We start from the raw sequence: 14,893 nt of genomic DNA, 5'->3' as shown, positions 1-14,893 counted from the left end.
CGTCTCTCTATGTCTTCTCATTTCAACCGCAGCCTCTGCCTTCGTCGTCGACGAAGCAGAAACTCGCCCACAGCTCATATACACGCCGCAAATAACAAACAAAAAAAAAGTCAAATCATATATCAAATATTATGCATATGTAACAGAACGATAACGATCGAACGATATCGTGTATATATATATACATATATATAAGATATATATATACGTATACAAACGAAATCGGAAAAAAACCAAACCACGATGCACCCGCACAATCTTTCTCATCTTATGTTGCGTACATGTATATCTCGGGGCGTCCGTCACACTTCACAGCGAAGCGCAACATCGCCTTCATCATTATCATTCTCCTCGAATTTTTTTAACCTACCTCTATAAACCCCTCGTTTCACCACGAAACCGTTTCCCCCAAAACCATTTGCGATTACTCTCAAGCACAGCCATACGCGCCCATTGCTCTTTCTTTTCCGTTATGCCGATTTTTATCGTTATGTTTGTTATTGTTATCACCAGCATCAGCGACGAGACGATCGAAGCGATACGAAAAAAAGGAATTGTTCCTTCTTTCTAAATGATCAGAAACTTGCAGTTAATATCACAACGATCCTCTCATTCGCCGATTCATTTGGCTGGTTACTGTTACTGCTGTAATTTTGTTGCGCGTTCGACATCGCAACGATGAGCAACCTTATTACGAGTATCACTTTTTCGTTTCCTTAATTTTTGTTTCGTTTTGGGAGCATGCCACTGTATTCGAGATGCCAGAGATAGAAAATGGTTACTTCGTTTTTGTAAGATGCGACGAATGACCACGAGAATCAAGCCTTGTGTCTGCGATTCACGATTATTTTGTACAGGCTGGAGAATGAATCACGAGCAATGCACACAGAATGCGTTCCGCACGTTTTGTACGTACGTTCACCTCGAGACATTTTTTATCTCGACGCATATGTTTTTTATAAGTATTCTGTACATATTATACTTCGCTATGAACGTCACTAGATATACGAGGAATTGCGAATTTCTTCTCATCTGCGCGTCTGACTTGTTTTTTAATTGCGTTTCCATGCATCACTCATTTACGAAAGCCGTGACCATGATGACCGTATTCGAAATTAAATCAATTTACACCAACCAAACATACCAAAAGATAAACGCATCTGAAAAGTATAGAAAGAAATCAGAGTGCACGTTTAGACGTAATGGTCGCGGCTATAAGCGAAACGGCTTTCATTTGCCTAGCTGTAGCGTCTCGTAAACGGGGAAGAACGAAAGTTTACAACGTTTGTTTCGACGCAGGTGGACTTGCACGAGGCGAACAAGAAACTCCAAGCTGGCGCCGCGAAGGCTGGTATCGATACTACTCAAGAGAGAAGACAATTGGAGGAGCAGAGACGCCAAGTGGAAGAACAGAGAAAGCAGATGGAAGAACGAGCGAAGTCCGTAGATCAGAAAGCTAGAACGATAGAGGAGAAGGAGAGGACGCTCCAAGGTCTCGACCAGGACCTAAAGAAACGGAAAGCGAAGATGGATCAGTTGGAGCAGCAGTTACAAAGAGTAACTTGATAGATCAGTTGTTTATTGAAATTACATCCGGTCTTGTTCTCGCGCGATAAATAGATTCCAAAAAAGAAGATCGATATCGCTTGCTAATTTTTTCAAGTTCACTTTCTTCTTTGTATAGAGCGGTGGGTCGCCGGACAAGAGGTTGGCGGAAATGCAGAAGGCTCTCGAAAATTCCGAGAAGGAGCTGGAAAAGGCGAAAGAAGAGTCGACCAGAAGCTCAGCCGAGACGGAAAGGTTACTGCACCTGATGCAGATGACTCAGGAAGAGCAGAATGCCAAGGAGAGACAAATCAGAGAACTTCAAGAGTCAGTATCAGGCATAAAAATTCAAATGCTCGTACAGTATGTCACTAACGATACAATTTTGTTCGCAGTGCACTCAAAGCCGCACAAGCCAAGTTGAAACAAGCCGCAACTGCACAGCAACAAGAGGTCAGTAAGCAAATTTATCTTTCTCCATTTCTTATATTAAAAAAAATCGTATATTTTAACTATAGAACCATATTAATCTTACTTAATTAGTTTTGAATTATTAGAAATTACTTTTAACCGCGCAAAGAATGATCTCTATAGATTTTCTACTAACGCAGTTTCTTTGCGCTGTTCCAATCGCATTTAAAAATTAATATCGATGGGATTATGACTAATCAGTTGTCCTTTTTAAATTTTCACGCTGACCCTGGACACGGCACGTACACGTTACGATCTGTGTGTTTGCTTGCTTGATCGTCCTGGTTGTTTTTTCTCTGTATTTGATCGTCCATTATTGTTTACATATTGTGGCCCGTGTCCATACACTTCGATCTGTTTTCGTGCGAAACGAACTTGCGTTTCCGAATGACGAATTGAAAAAAAAAAACAAAAAAAAAATCTCTCGAAACCGAACACGGAAATCACGGGACAAAATAAAACTGACAAAAATATATAAAAAATACAGGCGGGTCCCACCGGATTCCTAAAAAGCTTGTTCTAAGGTCGATTTTCGTTGGGGACGCCTTCTCCGTTCTTTTTAGTACAATTTGCATATTAAGCGAACTTTACAAGTACACGAACTTATTATACGAAACTAATCGAACGAAAGGAGATCGTACTGATTCGCCATTGACAAACACACTTGTCAAGATATATAATTATTTTACGTAACGCTGCGACCATTGTTAACATATTTAATAATTGATAGCGGGAAGATATTGACGATAATAACAATAAATATAGATATATATATATAAATATAAATATTAATGTAAAGGTGATGAGAGAGCGAGCGATTAATGTTAATTAATTATTAACGATGCGATCGTGTATGTACATATATATGTAACATGAATATATGTATATACATATCACGCTGGAGAATGGACAAACGCATGTACTGTACATGTGTATATACACGTACACGACAGAGATATACGTATGTAGATATATAAATATAAATATATACATAAAAAGAAAGCATGTGAATGGTGTAAGGCCGAGGCAGAGAACGGCGAGCAGAGAAATTAAAAGAAACAGAGGAGAGATCTTTCAGAGGCTGACTTTCCACATCGTCATGCCATGAGAGACGATGGCTTCGACGAAAGCGACGAGATAGAAAAAAAGGAAAAAAAATAAGAAAAAACCGAGAGAGGAGAAAAAGAACGAGAGAGATCACTAGAGAAAACGAGAGAGAGAGAGAGAGGAAGTCAAATGGCACGTTCGCAGCCATTCGGAGACGCACCCTTACGTCGTGCAGTACGAAACATTTCGATATACACGGGTTAAAAATCACCGTGTTTTTCCCCAACTCCCCTACGACCGTTCACCTACCCTTTTCGTTCAATTTTTCTTTACGTTCACACCCGTTGCCTTCGCACACGCACCACAACGCCTGTCGCAACGTCCACGCGCACCGATGCACGCACACAACAGCCAGAAACCTCTGGAACCGCTCTCCAAAACGCCAGGGAACGCGACGAATCTAAGAAAATGGAGCTGGAAACGAAAGACCGGCGAATATCGGAACTAGAACTGAAGGCATCCTCCCTGGAGAAATTGCTAAAGGAGCAATTTGCTTGTTCGAAGAAGATGAAGGACGCTAAGAACTTTAGTTTGGAGGATAACGAGAGCTGGAAGAAGGAGTTGGAACTGAAGAACCAAAAAATTGCCGAACTGAAGGATCAACTGGCAGTCTGTAAAAGCGTGAAGAACAGTGACAACGAATGCACCCAAAACTTGAAATTGACGGATGAACTAACGGAAGAGAAGGAGACCTGGAGGAAGGAGATGGAGGTGAAGAACGAACGCATATCGCAGCTGGAAGACGAAATAAAAACCCTCAAATGTTCGAGGGTGGAATCAAAAAAATGCAAAGACAACGAACCTAAAGTACAAGATAACGACGAGACCTGGAAATTAGAAATTGAAACGAAGAACCGACGAATCGTTGAGTTGGAGCAAGAAATGGAGTCCCTGGAGAATTTCCTCAGGGAACACGCAGATACCGAAAGCGTACGAGATCTAGAGGTTGTAATCGAGAGGAAATCGAGAAGAATAGAGGAACTGGAGGACACTGTGGCTGAGTTCGAGGACTTTCTGAAGCAGAATCCCGATGTAAAAGAGCTGCATGATCTTCGTTGTCAAGTGACCGCTGGGAATAGACGAATTCAGGAATTGGAGAGGTGGATTCAAAAGAACGGCGAGAATAGAGAATCTAGAATCAATCAGGAAAGAGTTATCGAATTGGAAGAGATGGTCACGCAGTTAGAAGAGTACGTGAGGAAGCACAACGTGGATGTGTTGAAAAGAAAGTTACAAGATCGTGAGTGCAGAATCGATCAGTTGCAAAGTCGAGTTGGTTATTTGGAAAAGGAACTGTTGAAAGTCGAAGAAAACCATCGAGGTAAGATTGTTTCAAAATCCTAATATTAATCCTGATCCTTCGTTCTTTGTCTTTTCTGAACGTCCTCAATCCTGGTTTAATAATCACAGTCAATTATTAACCGAGTTCCAATTTGCAGGAAAAGAAACACAAAAGGACCATGAAGAGGAAGGGGCGACTATGAAACCAGACGATCCTCCTTGCGCTCAAGCGATCCAATGCGCAGAGGTGATTGAAACGGAACAAAAGATGAGGAAGATGGAGCTTGCCATATTTGAGAAGGATAACAAGGTTCAGGAATGCGAACAGCAGATCGTCGAAAATAAAGAAGAAATAACGAAACTCGAAAAACAGGTAGCTACTCTGAAAAAAGAACTAAGTGAATACGACGATATCGGGGTTCTAAAGGAAGAAATCAGAGTGAGGGATGAGAGGATTCAACAATTGGAGGATGAAGTAGACTCCCTCGAAAGAGCCTTCAGCGAAAGGATCGATTTGGAGCAAATTGAGGAACTGGTAAATGTGATCAAGGAGAAGGAAGACAAGGAACGACAATTTTCGAAAGAATTGACGGAGAAAAGGAACAGGATCGAGGAGCTCAGCGAAGCTCTTCGCGAAAGCGTTGTCATTACAAGCGACAGCGAAAGAAAATTACAAAACGAGGAGAAAATGAAGAAGGAAGCTCTTCAAAGGGTAAAGAAGACTAAGGCATTTGAGTGAAGCGCTTTGTAAAAATAAATCATGATCGTAATTTGTTGTTTTTCTCTTCCAGATAGCTAAGCTGGAACAAAGAATTGCCTCGATGCAATCCGCTTCAGCGTTAAAGTGCATTACTTGTCAACCCCTTCTTTCGAAACTGCACAAATACGAGAAGAAACTTAGAAGTTTTACCGAAGAGAGAACCATGCAACTCGAAGACCTTCGTCAAATGAAGTAAGCAATTTCGAAAAGCGACGTGTTCTTATTAACGGTCTTTATACAATTATTTTGTCGACAGACGAGAAGCTCTGAAAGCAGCAGTCTCCGAGAAAGACGCACACTTGGCTCTGCTAGAACTTTCAGGGCTAAAAACTGTTGCTCAATCCGAGCAAGCGGATCAACTGAAAGCAGATAAGAAGAGATTATTGGAGAAGTTGAAGAAAGAGGTACTTTCTAGTTCTTGATGACCGATTGGAATAAAAAGAGGTGTATTTTCAACGAGGGATGAAAATTTGTGTTGTAGGATGAAGAAAGCATCGAATTATCGGTGGAATCTAGCCCATTTTGTTCAGAGGGAACGCTACAACTACTCACGAAGATTTTGGAAACATCCGACGACGACGAAGAAGAAACATCGAACGGTCGTCGCAGTGATTCAAATTCCCCAAGACCGGCTACGACGAACGGCGACAGTTGTGCTGATTCGTGAGTTTCTTTTTATTATTAGTTACTTCACATAGTTTGATAAACACGATAGCACAAGTTCATCGTCATAGTAGCCGATAGAAGTGAAAACAAGAGTGCCTAAATTACCGTAGTTAGAATTACCGAAACGTTAACCCAAGAACACTGTAGAAGGATTCTCCACGAAGTTGTCGCGTTATTTCCCCGCAGAAAGAAGACATCGAAGGAATTGGAATCGAGAAGCAAACGAGAGCTGGCGGGCAAGAGCCACCAACAGGATAGCAGATAAGTAGACCAGGCCACGTACAATCGTAACGAATGTAGAAAGCGGAAACGCTATCGATCTTCTTCGTTTCTTCGATGTTGTCACGTGCACACACACACGCAACCGTAGAAGCCATCTAGAGCATTTCTAGAGCCTTAGAGAAAAAGCAAAAAATCGGCAAACAGGCAACCAAGATACCTCATCGACATCGACAGCGACAATACAACAGACAGCATCCCCGTGTCGTTCATCATTCATCATTTATTATCATCACGATCATCATAATCATCATTATCGTCATCCATCACTTTCATCCACAGTACCATCGTCCACGTTGCCCTTGCTACAATTCCAAGGAATCGGCCAAGGAGGATCGTTCAATGGGGCACTGGTAGCTCACGATCAGTTTTATCGAATTAAATTATACGTGGCTACACTTTTGCCTGGATTTTCCAGAATATAAGGCAAGATCGATCGACGAAATAACATGTTCGATCGATCGGAAGCGTCACTAAAAAGAACGCGCGTGTTCGTAATTTGTATCGTTTCGATGTAGCGAGCGATGCGTCAAAGTGCAGAAGTTTTGTTTTACGAAGCTCAACGGATTTTTTCAGAGGAGTTTGCTCATTAAACGATAAAACGAAACAGGGCGTCAATGGAAGATCGGCTACACTTGTTACGATAGTATTTAGGTAGTTTTTCAGTAGATCAGTTGATTGCATGTCCCAGAATCATCCGTGGATGCTCTGTTTCTGATACGAATAATATATTATTATAGTTTGTTTATTGGTTGACATTAATTTTTTTATAATTACGACGTCGAGTTTCGTTCGGACTTAGATTTTTATCATTTTTGCTCTATATAGAAATAAAATGATATTAGAGAAGGTGAACACGACGTAAGGGTAGCAGAACGTATTTCATCCTTTGGACAGGTGACTATAATTTGAATATCAAAGAGAAAAGACAGACAGTAAAGGAAAATAGAATCACCCTTTCGATATTAATTTAAAAAACTTGACGTATACTTGTCCGTTAATAATTAGGAGGAACGAATTTAATGCTATAGGAAGTTACTCGTCGATCAACTCTGCGAGCATCGTACCCCCTTCTGTCATTAATATTTTCCCACTGCCGCAGAAAAGAACAATCGATCGAAAGAGAAAACGAGCATACGAACAGTTTTACTCCTTTCTATTTTTTTGGATTTTACGTCACGGTGTCCAAAGATCGTCGTTGTATAACGAGCGCTAGAACTCTAGTTGAAGGAAACCGAAAATAAAAAGATAGTAACGAACGAGTAAAAAACAAAAGGAAATAAAAAAGAACGGAACAGAAGATATAGTTAGATCGAAGATATAGTTAAGAACGAAAATAAAATACGCAGTACGAGCGATAACCTGCGAACTTCCATTGAAGCAATGACGTATGCGAATGGGCCGATATTGTTTCGAGGTTTAATGGAATACACGAGGGCGACTGAAAGGGAAATTCGAGTCGTGGCGCTGATTAGCTTTCAAGATGACAATAAACGAACGTTTCGTGCATGCTCGATGATCTTGCGATGCAAAGATTAAAAAACGAAAAAAGAAACAGAGGAAGAACGAAGTAAAAGAAAATTCGGACGCACGAAAAAAACGCACTTTTCTCTCCCATCGGAGGATTCGTAGATCTATCGTTCCGAATCTTCAACGCTGTAGACAACCTGTAGAAAATATTGATCGTGAAAAATCGAGCACGAGTTAAACGAGAGATTTTCTTCTAGGTTCGTAGAATCAAAACTTTCATCGACTGGACTACGTGTGTATCGTGTGATAGATAATTTATGGCATCGTTACAGAGGGTGTAATGTACATATTAATCGTGAATTACTCTACGAACGTATGTATACAGTTGTAGAATATTATTATAAATGCGTCATTGGTATGTTAACCGAGCTACGATTATGGTAATGCGTTTAGAGGACTGTTAACGCATGAACGACTTCCATATAGTTTCTCAGCCCCATTTATTCGTCTATTTTATGTTGACAGTCGTGCAAATATTTATGGAAATTGTTGGAAAGCCTTCGTTCGTCGACCAATAGAACGATATTTATTGAATATTGTTATGAGATCTTTACACGTGTAAATAGTCACGAGTAGATACGTATATCTATAGATGAAATTTAGAGCATTTATAGCAATTTCGTGTGAAGTATGTTTACGATTTGTTTTACAAAAATCTGGATCCCTCCAGTTTATACTTATTCTTCTTTACACTGTTTCGTCTTCTACGTCTTTTAGATATTGTTGCAACTCTTGAAAGTTCATCAGTTTAAGCTAACGTTATGGCTTAATTATTTAATTTTCTTTTCTTTTCTTCTCAAACCAGTTAAAAGGAGCATCGAATAAAAATGACTATCGCTCCTTTAAAAATAAATTTTTCTCTGAAAATAATCTATATGAAAGCAAGTTGCACCGATATCTAATCGAGCTTCAAATAGAAAGCCTAACGGTGTGTTGATCGAATGAAACGCGTCGATTTTACTTCAGACTCTATCTTCTATCGAAAAATTGTTAAAATGAACCACTATTACCATTTATCATTCTGTACTACTAGTTCCAAAAATAATGCTCGATCGCATCCACGAAACCAAAGCAAATATACAATTGGTACGAAATCATCGAGCGTTTTCTTCGTGCGTCGTCGAAAAACGCATCCAGGACACATGTAGGGCTACAACGATTGTCTAGACGAAGGAAGGAGGTCAGAGGCGTGCCCTTTTTTTGAAGAAGGGACGCGTGTCGAAGAGACACCGGTTAAAGTCACTGTTTCCGAAACGAAGTCGAGGCACTAAGCCCTTCGTGAATTCAGGTAGTCAACTCGATGATCCCCGATGATTATCATAAACTACGTTCGACGAGAAAACGATGGATCGAAGTTGTTGGACGCGAGCGTACGTCGTCCGTGTACGTAACGCGTTATGATAATCGTCGCGATCGTCACAATTTCGCAGGATCCGTTCTCGAGAGAGTATTTTTTCTCGGCATGCAGCGAGTAAGAATTTTCAGCGACTTATTTGGTACAGCACTGAACAGGAGAGCTAAGAAAGGAGTATAAAACCCGAGGCACTAAAAAGGACAGAGAAACTAGAAACGAGTCGTTTGTACATAGTCGTGTGTCGATGTTTCTCCGATAGCCCTGCTCATGATGACAAAAAAAAAAAAAAATAGCGCACCCACTTGTGGTCCCCGCTGGTTCTGTACCCATTCCCAAGCATACAGCTAGTCTAGAGTTACCTGTATTATGTGTACACATAGTTATATCTCGTTAAACGAATTTGTCGAGCATTTAACACAGTCTAACCTACGAATGCTAACGCCAGATGCATGATTATTGTATACCGGGCCGCGATTTCGCGCGGGAACGAAGGAACACGCGACCAGCAAAGGAAGCAAGAGCACGTCCAACGAAACCGTGTAAAATCTTCGCTAGAAAAAGCGTTAATGCGTTAACCAAGCCGATAGAGACGGACGATAAGTGAAACGTTTCGCTGCGAACGTGCGATTCTTTCTTCGAGTCGAACATCCCAGGCCATCGTGTTGCGAATTGAACGAAAAATCTGCGAGCTATCACATGGATGAAGTTCGTCGTTTCGAGCTTCGAGGGGAAAGGAAATTTCATGAATGATTAAAAATACGAACGGCGCATTTTTCGTCCAGTGTCCGCTCGCCGCGTATACATATTATATATAAATGAAGTATACATATATCGTCGTGTCTGCCGTACGAAGAGTTAAGTGACATGTTGAAAGTGTAAAATTTTATCGTTAATACTTTAAAAAGATGCTCTCTTTGATTCGTCGATAAAACGCTCTTTCTCGTTGCTAATACACGACACACCTTTTTCCCGTTCGATCTCTGACGCGAACCTTTCAAACAAAACGAACCATCCTTTCGAAAGACTTAACACTCGCGCGAATTCTACTGACCTAGAAGCTAGATCACGTTGGAATCGATGGGCATCGGATCGTAAACAGGGCAGACAATCGTCGAGAACGACATTATAAGCGAGAATTAAACGCGCAGCAATACCTCATCGAACGGCTTCTCTGCCCTGTGCAATCGGAAAAACGGCGTTGGAATTTTGGTCACCGACTTGCATCCAGTCGGTGGAATATCCTACTTTCCCTCTCGGCTCGAGCGTTATTAAATAACGTAAGACTAGCGTATGGAGCACGCAGTCTCTTAATTCGTTTCCTATGCGTCCGTTAAAATCGTCGACGCTCTTACTCATTAGACGCTGGCAGAATCGTAGTTTTTTAATTCTTTAAAGTATATTCGATCGAAATGGAACAATTCAACGAACATGATGAAAGGTAAACGTTAAAATTTCTTTAAAAAATAAGCGATGGCGAAGACTCTCTGGTAAAATTTGTTGAGACATTCTAAGGGAAATTTAATCCAGACAATCGAACGACGATGAAACTGACCAAGCCAACCAATAATGATAATCAAAGACACTTACTTCTTACCTGATCTACTTCGTTTCTGTGAATCCTAATTTTCTAAGCGCGAAATATTCTTATTCGAAGCTCTTACATAAAGATAGCTCGAGATTATTTCAGAGGGTTTTCGTTCTTCGGTTCTGATCTATGTTCTCCGAATTATCGAGTCGAGAGAAGGACAGGAAAAGAGAGAAGAAAAGGAATAAAGGTTAGTAAACGTGTGCCACCGTCATATCAAGCCTATATCATCGTGTTACATTATACATATTATATATATATATAATAATAATAATATATATATATAGCTAAGCAAAAAAAAAATTAATATTATCGTTAATTGACACAATTGTTAACGTGGAATGACTGCGTTTTGTATGCATGTGTGTGTGTATGCGTGTCTGTATGTGTGTGTATTGGTGAGCAAACAAATAAAAGAAGTCTTTCTTTCGATCGCTCGAGAATTGAGATGGCCTGAGAGCAAGTTTTCAAATCTTAAAGATCTTCTTACTGGCACTCTTTATTGTCCGAAATATTAAACTAATCACTTCAATCAGTAATAAAACAATCACTTTGACATTTATCATCGTATCGTCTTTATTAGAGATTTTAAAAAAGTTTGTAACCGTAGGATGTAATCCCGCTTTAATAATTGATTAATTATCTTGAATTTTAAGACTGTTTAACGAATAAATGAACAGGCGAATGCGGCGAAAAGCTTCGATATTACAACGTTCTATTTAAAAATAGTCTGTCCTCCGAGATACATTGAGTATTTAACGAAAGATATAAAAAGAACGACTGACGAATGTGACGAATTTCTCGACCAGTGCGTCGGGATTCTCGCTAATAATACGATTAACGCTATTAAAATCTCTTTAAAAACGACGTATAACGAAATGCGGCTTCAAATACGAATACTAGGAAGAGCGAGTTTCGTTACTTTCTCCCATCTTCGAACTTGAAAGAGAAATCAGTAACAAGATGAAACTAACCCTTTATTTGGAAACGCTAGGACAAATTTAATAATTCCTTTTAGATTATTCTTAGAAACGTATACTCTACTTGAATGAAAGATGGCCAAACTTCGAAATCATACAACTTGATAGCTCGTTAGGCGATACGAATCTTTAGAACTCATAATTAACTACATTAAAATCTATGTTTCTAAAAGTAGGAAATAGAAACTTAAGGGTTTCTTGAAACCAAGTAACGGATCGACAGATTGCCCAGCGAGGAATTGCTATAGGACAAGAATCTGAGCGAGCAGGGCTACCTACCAGCCCTGCAGCTTGAATCGTTCGTGCCGCACTCGAGTGATCCTAAGCTGAGACTGTTCCGTGGAACACGAGCGAAAATGCAACGCGAGGAGAGCGAGTATCGTGTGAGCACGTGAACGAGGCCGTCTCGATATTATTTTTCGACTCGACTGTTTAATATCTACGATGAAAAAACGTTTTTATGTGAATATTGCGTAAGGAAAGTCGTTGCGGCGTAATCGACTCGCGTTGGAATCGCGGCCATATATCTATTAAAAATTTCACCGATAAAAAAATTTCGATCGATTTCCTTGCCAGTGGGTTGCGCAATTGGCAAAATAATTATCAGAAAAATAAATGCAGGCCGCGAATCTCACGGGAAACAACGCTGCGACGGCGTCGCTCCTCCCGCCCCCTTTTTTTATTCTCCAATTTCTACGTGTTTAATCGTTAAGCGAAAAACAGCTGATATCAGCGACAGAGAGGATGCGAGAAGTAAAATGAGAGGGAAAGGGGAAACGAAAATGAAGTAAAAAGAAAACTACGGCGATGCAGCGAAACGGTGAAGGGAATCGAGTATCGAACGCCGATTAACGTTCGAGGTCGATCATTAATTAAAACACGCAATACGATTTTCGACCGTGTGTACATACCTAAGAGAACGATAATAATGCGTGAGTGTGAAATAAACACATGAGAGACGAGTGAAACGAGCGAGAAACACCGGTGAGAACGAGACGAGTCGTGTTAAGCCTAGTCTATACGACGCTTAATTAACCGAGCGAACCGATGATCGACAAGGATCGAGGGATCCTTTCGTAGTGCCATTTCTTTCTGCGTTTGTTTCTCTCGAGCACGTGATAGGAGTCCTCGATCGACACGGATCGCCCTGGGATAAGAGAAAAACGACGAGGCTAGAATAAGTTTATCGAGTAAGCTAATATAAGTTATTTAAAAAAAAAAGAAGAAAAAAAGTAAACCGTTTATTGAAGTACATTGTTGCAACTGCCATGCTGTGTGCCATTATATAACGAGTCACGTTTGTCGTAAAAAGCAAGAAAAAAGAAAAAAAAAACAGTGTAAAATGTGGAATGAAAAATCTCTTGCGCGCGTTCCCGTCTGTCTGAATTTCTTCGTTACACCGCTTCAAAAAGGTGTCATGGCCCGTTAGCCTTCGTTCTGCGTGCGAGACGTCGTTTTTTGCACATTCTAAAACACTATAAAGGCACTGAATAACGTAAAGCGACCAAAAAATGATAAAGCATAGGCAAGGAAATTCTACATGTTCATGCCTCAAAACGCTTTTACACGAACCATCTAACCAAAGTTCAAACAATTTACAATTAGTATATCTATTAAGAACGAGAATTCGAAGGTTTTCCTGAAGGATATGAAAAACTGAAGACATTTTTCGGTATAGCTTTTCGTAAGCTGGTTTCAAAGGACTCGCGTATACTTGCCTATGCGAACCGGCGTCTACATTATATCAAAGATCGAAGCACCATATATAAATATGACTATTAATATATACAAACATATATGTTACCGCGGGTGGGCACGTATACGTTGTTTTCGTTGAATCTCCCGAGTCTCCATCGCAGACGAAGAGGATTTTTCCAATAAAAAAAAAAAAAAAAGAAAGAAAAGAATATTAGAAAAGAATGAAGTAACGGGCAAACAGCGCATGAATTTACATGGATTCGTCGCTGTACTAGGGAAACGTAAAGAACAAAAAAAAAAGACATTTTTTTTAATGTATCCGCCGTCGATGTACAATTAATCGCATGCGCGTTTAATCGATGTAACGCATTCAAGATGAGATAATATCGCGACACTCGATTAGATCGAGGTCCCTTGACTAACGTTTCAAGCAGTGTCACGTATAAAAACGAAACGCAAACATAATACATCGTGGGAAAAATCGACTAAGAAAACTTTTTGCGGTTGTTGCAGCGTTCATTTCCCAATAATTCCTGTATTATTTAGGGAAAATACCGATTAACCGGTAACTACACACACAACACAGATTTGCAGTTGGTGAAATTTTGTAACATTGTCCTTTTGGTATTTCAATAGATGAACGGCATCGAAGTCGACATATCGATTGCGAAGAAATCTGTACATATAATTTCCTTTCTTTATCTTTCACGAGTAAGCAGTGTAGTTGCTGATTAATGGTAATCGTTTACAAAACTATATACATGTAATGATATTGCTAATTCGTTTTACGTGTACGTATCACTTGTAAAAATGATAAATCTACATTTTCAAAGAGATAACTACGTCATACACACAACGTAAGACTAATGTGTTCATCGATCATGTTACAGACATTAATATGTGTTGCGTGAAAACAGCATGAAAAAAAAAAGAAACACGGAGAAAAAGAAACAGATCAATAGGGAAGAAGTAATTAATTTCTTAGAGATCACGCAAAAAGGAATTCCTACATTCGTGAAACTCGATTTCGTGTGTCGCGACGTCTTAAAGAAATAGCGAGTATAATCCAATTTGTCAGTTGGCAGCCGACGGTGTGAGGAATGAACGAAAGAGAGAGAGAGAGAGAGAGAGAGAGAGAAAGAGAGAGAGAAAGGGAGAGAAAAAGAAAGAGAGAAAGGGAAAGAAAGAAAAATAGAGAGAGAGAGAGAAAGAAAGAGAGAAAGATGTAATTAAGTAAACCAAAAATGACGTCGACCCATCATAGATTCAAGCACAATAAGGAACTAGTAGGGCCAGGCACAATAAAATTCGGCCGTCACGTTGTAGGCAGCGATCTGTTAGAACGACAAGTCATATTAAGTATCTATATAGCGAGACTATTAAATAAACACATATTGTCTATTGTCACGGGAAGTGTATTCATTGTTAAACGCTGACCCCCTACTCCGAGACTTTGATTATAGACCTGGCATTGAATTGAATAAATACACTTATGAAAGAACACAAAGTAGCATTATATCTCTTAAACCTTGTAATAGGCGAGTCTATTACGATATAGCAGCCACTTTGATAAATGAGGACATAAATTTAAAGAATCAAAGTAATGATGGAGAATATAATATAAATCTGTGACTGTA

The 14,893-nt window shown here is 39.8% G+C and overlaps 1 protein-coding gene across 1 annotated transcript in view; it reads left to right on the top strand.

Annotated features, from left to right (window-relative positions):
- The window catches only part of LOC100744250 (trichohyalin), a 61,123-nt gene extending 54,073 nt beyond the window's left edge, over window positions 1-7,050 (top strand). The window contains exons 16-24 of the mRNA XM_024367073.2: window positions 1,300-1,557; window positions 1,685-1,872; window positions 1,941-1,998; window positions 3,475-4,444; window positions 4,563-5,116; window positions 5,196-5,356; window positions 5,421-5,568; window positions 5,646-5,827; window positions 6,017-7,050. Coding sequence (XP_024222841.1) covers window positions 1,300-1,557; window positions 1,685-1,872; window positions 1,941-1,998; window positions 3,475-4,444; window positions 4,563-5,116; window positions 5,196-5,356; window positions 5,421-5,568; window positions 5,646-5,827; window positions 6,017-6,095 — 2,598 coding nt within the window. The 3' untranslated portion in view covers window positions 6,096-7,050. The remainder of the gene's footprint in view (window positions 1-1,299; window positions 1,558-1,684; window positions 1,873-1,940; window positions 1,999-3,474; window positions 4,445-4,562; window positions 5,117-5,195; window positions 5,357-5,420; window positions 5,569-5,645; window positions 5,828-6,016) is intronic.
- The last annotated feature ends 7,843 nt before the right edge of the window (window positions 7,051-14,893 follow it).

This window comes from Bombus impatiens, unplaced genomic scaffold, assembly GCF_000188095.3.
Source record: "Bombus impatiens unplaced genomic scaffold, BIMP_2.2 scf_0264, whole genome shotgun sequence".
Lineage (NCBI taxonomy): Eukaryota > Metazoa > Arthropoda > Insecta > Hymenoptera > Apidae > Bombus > Bombus impatiens.
This window is presented reverse-complemented; position numbering and strand designations above follow the sequence as displayed.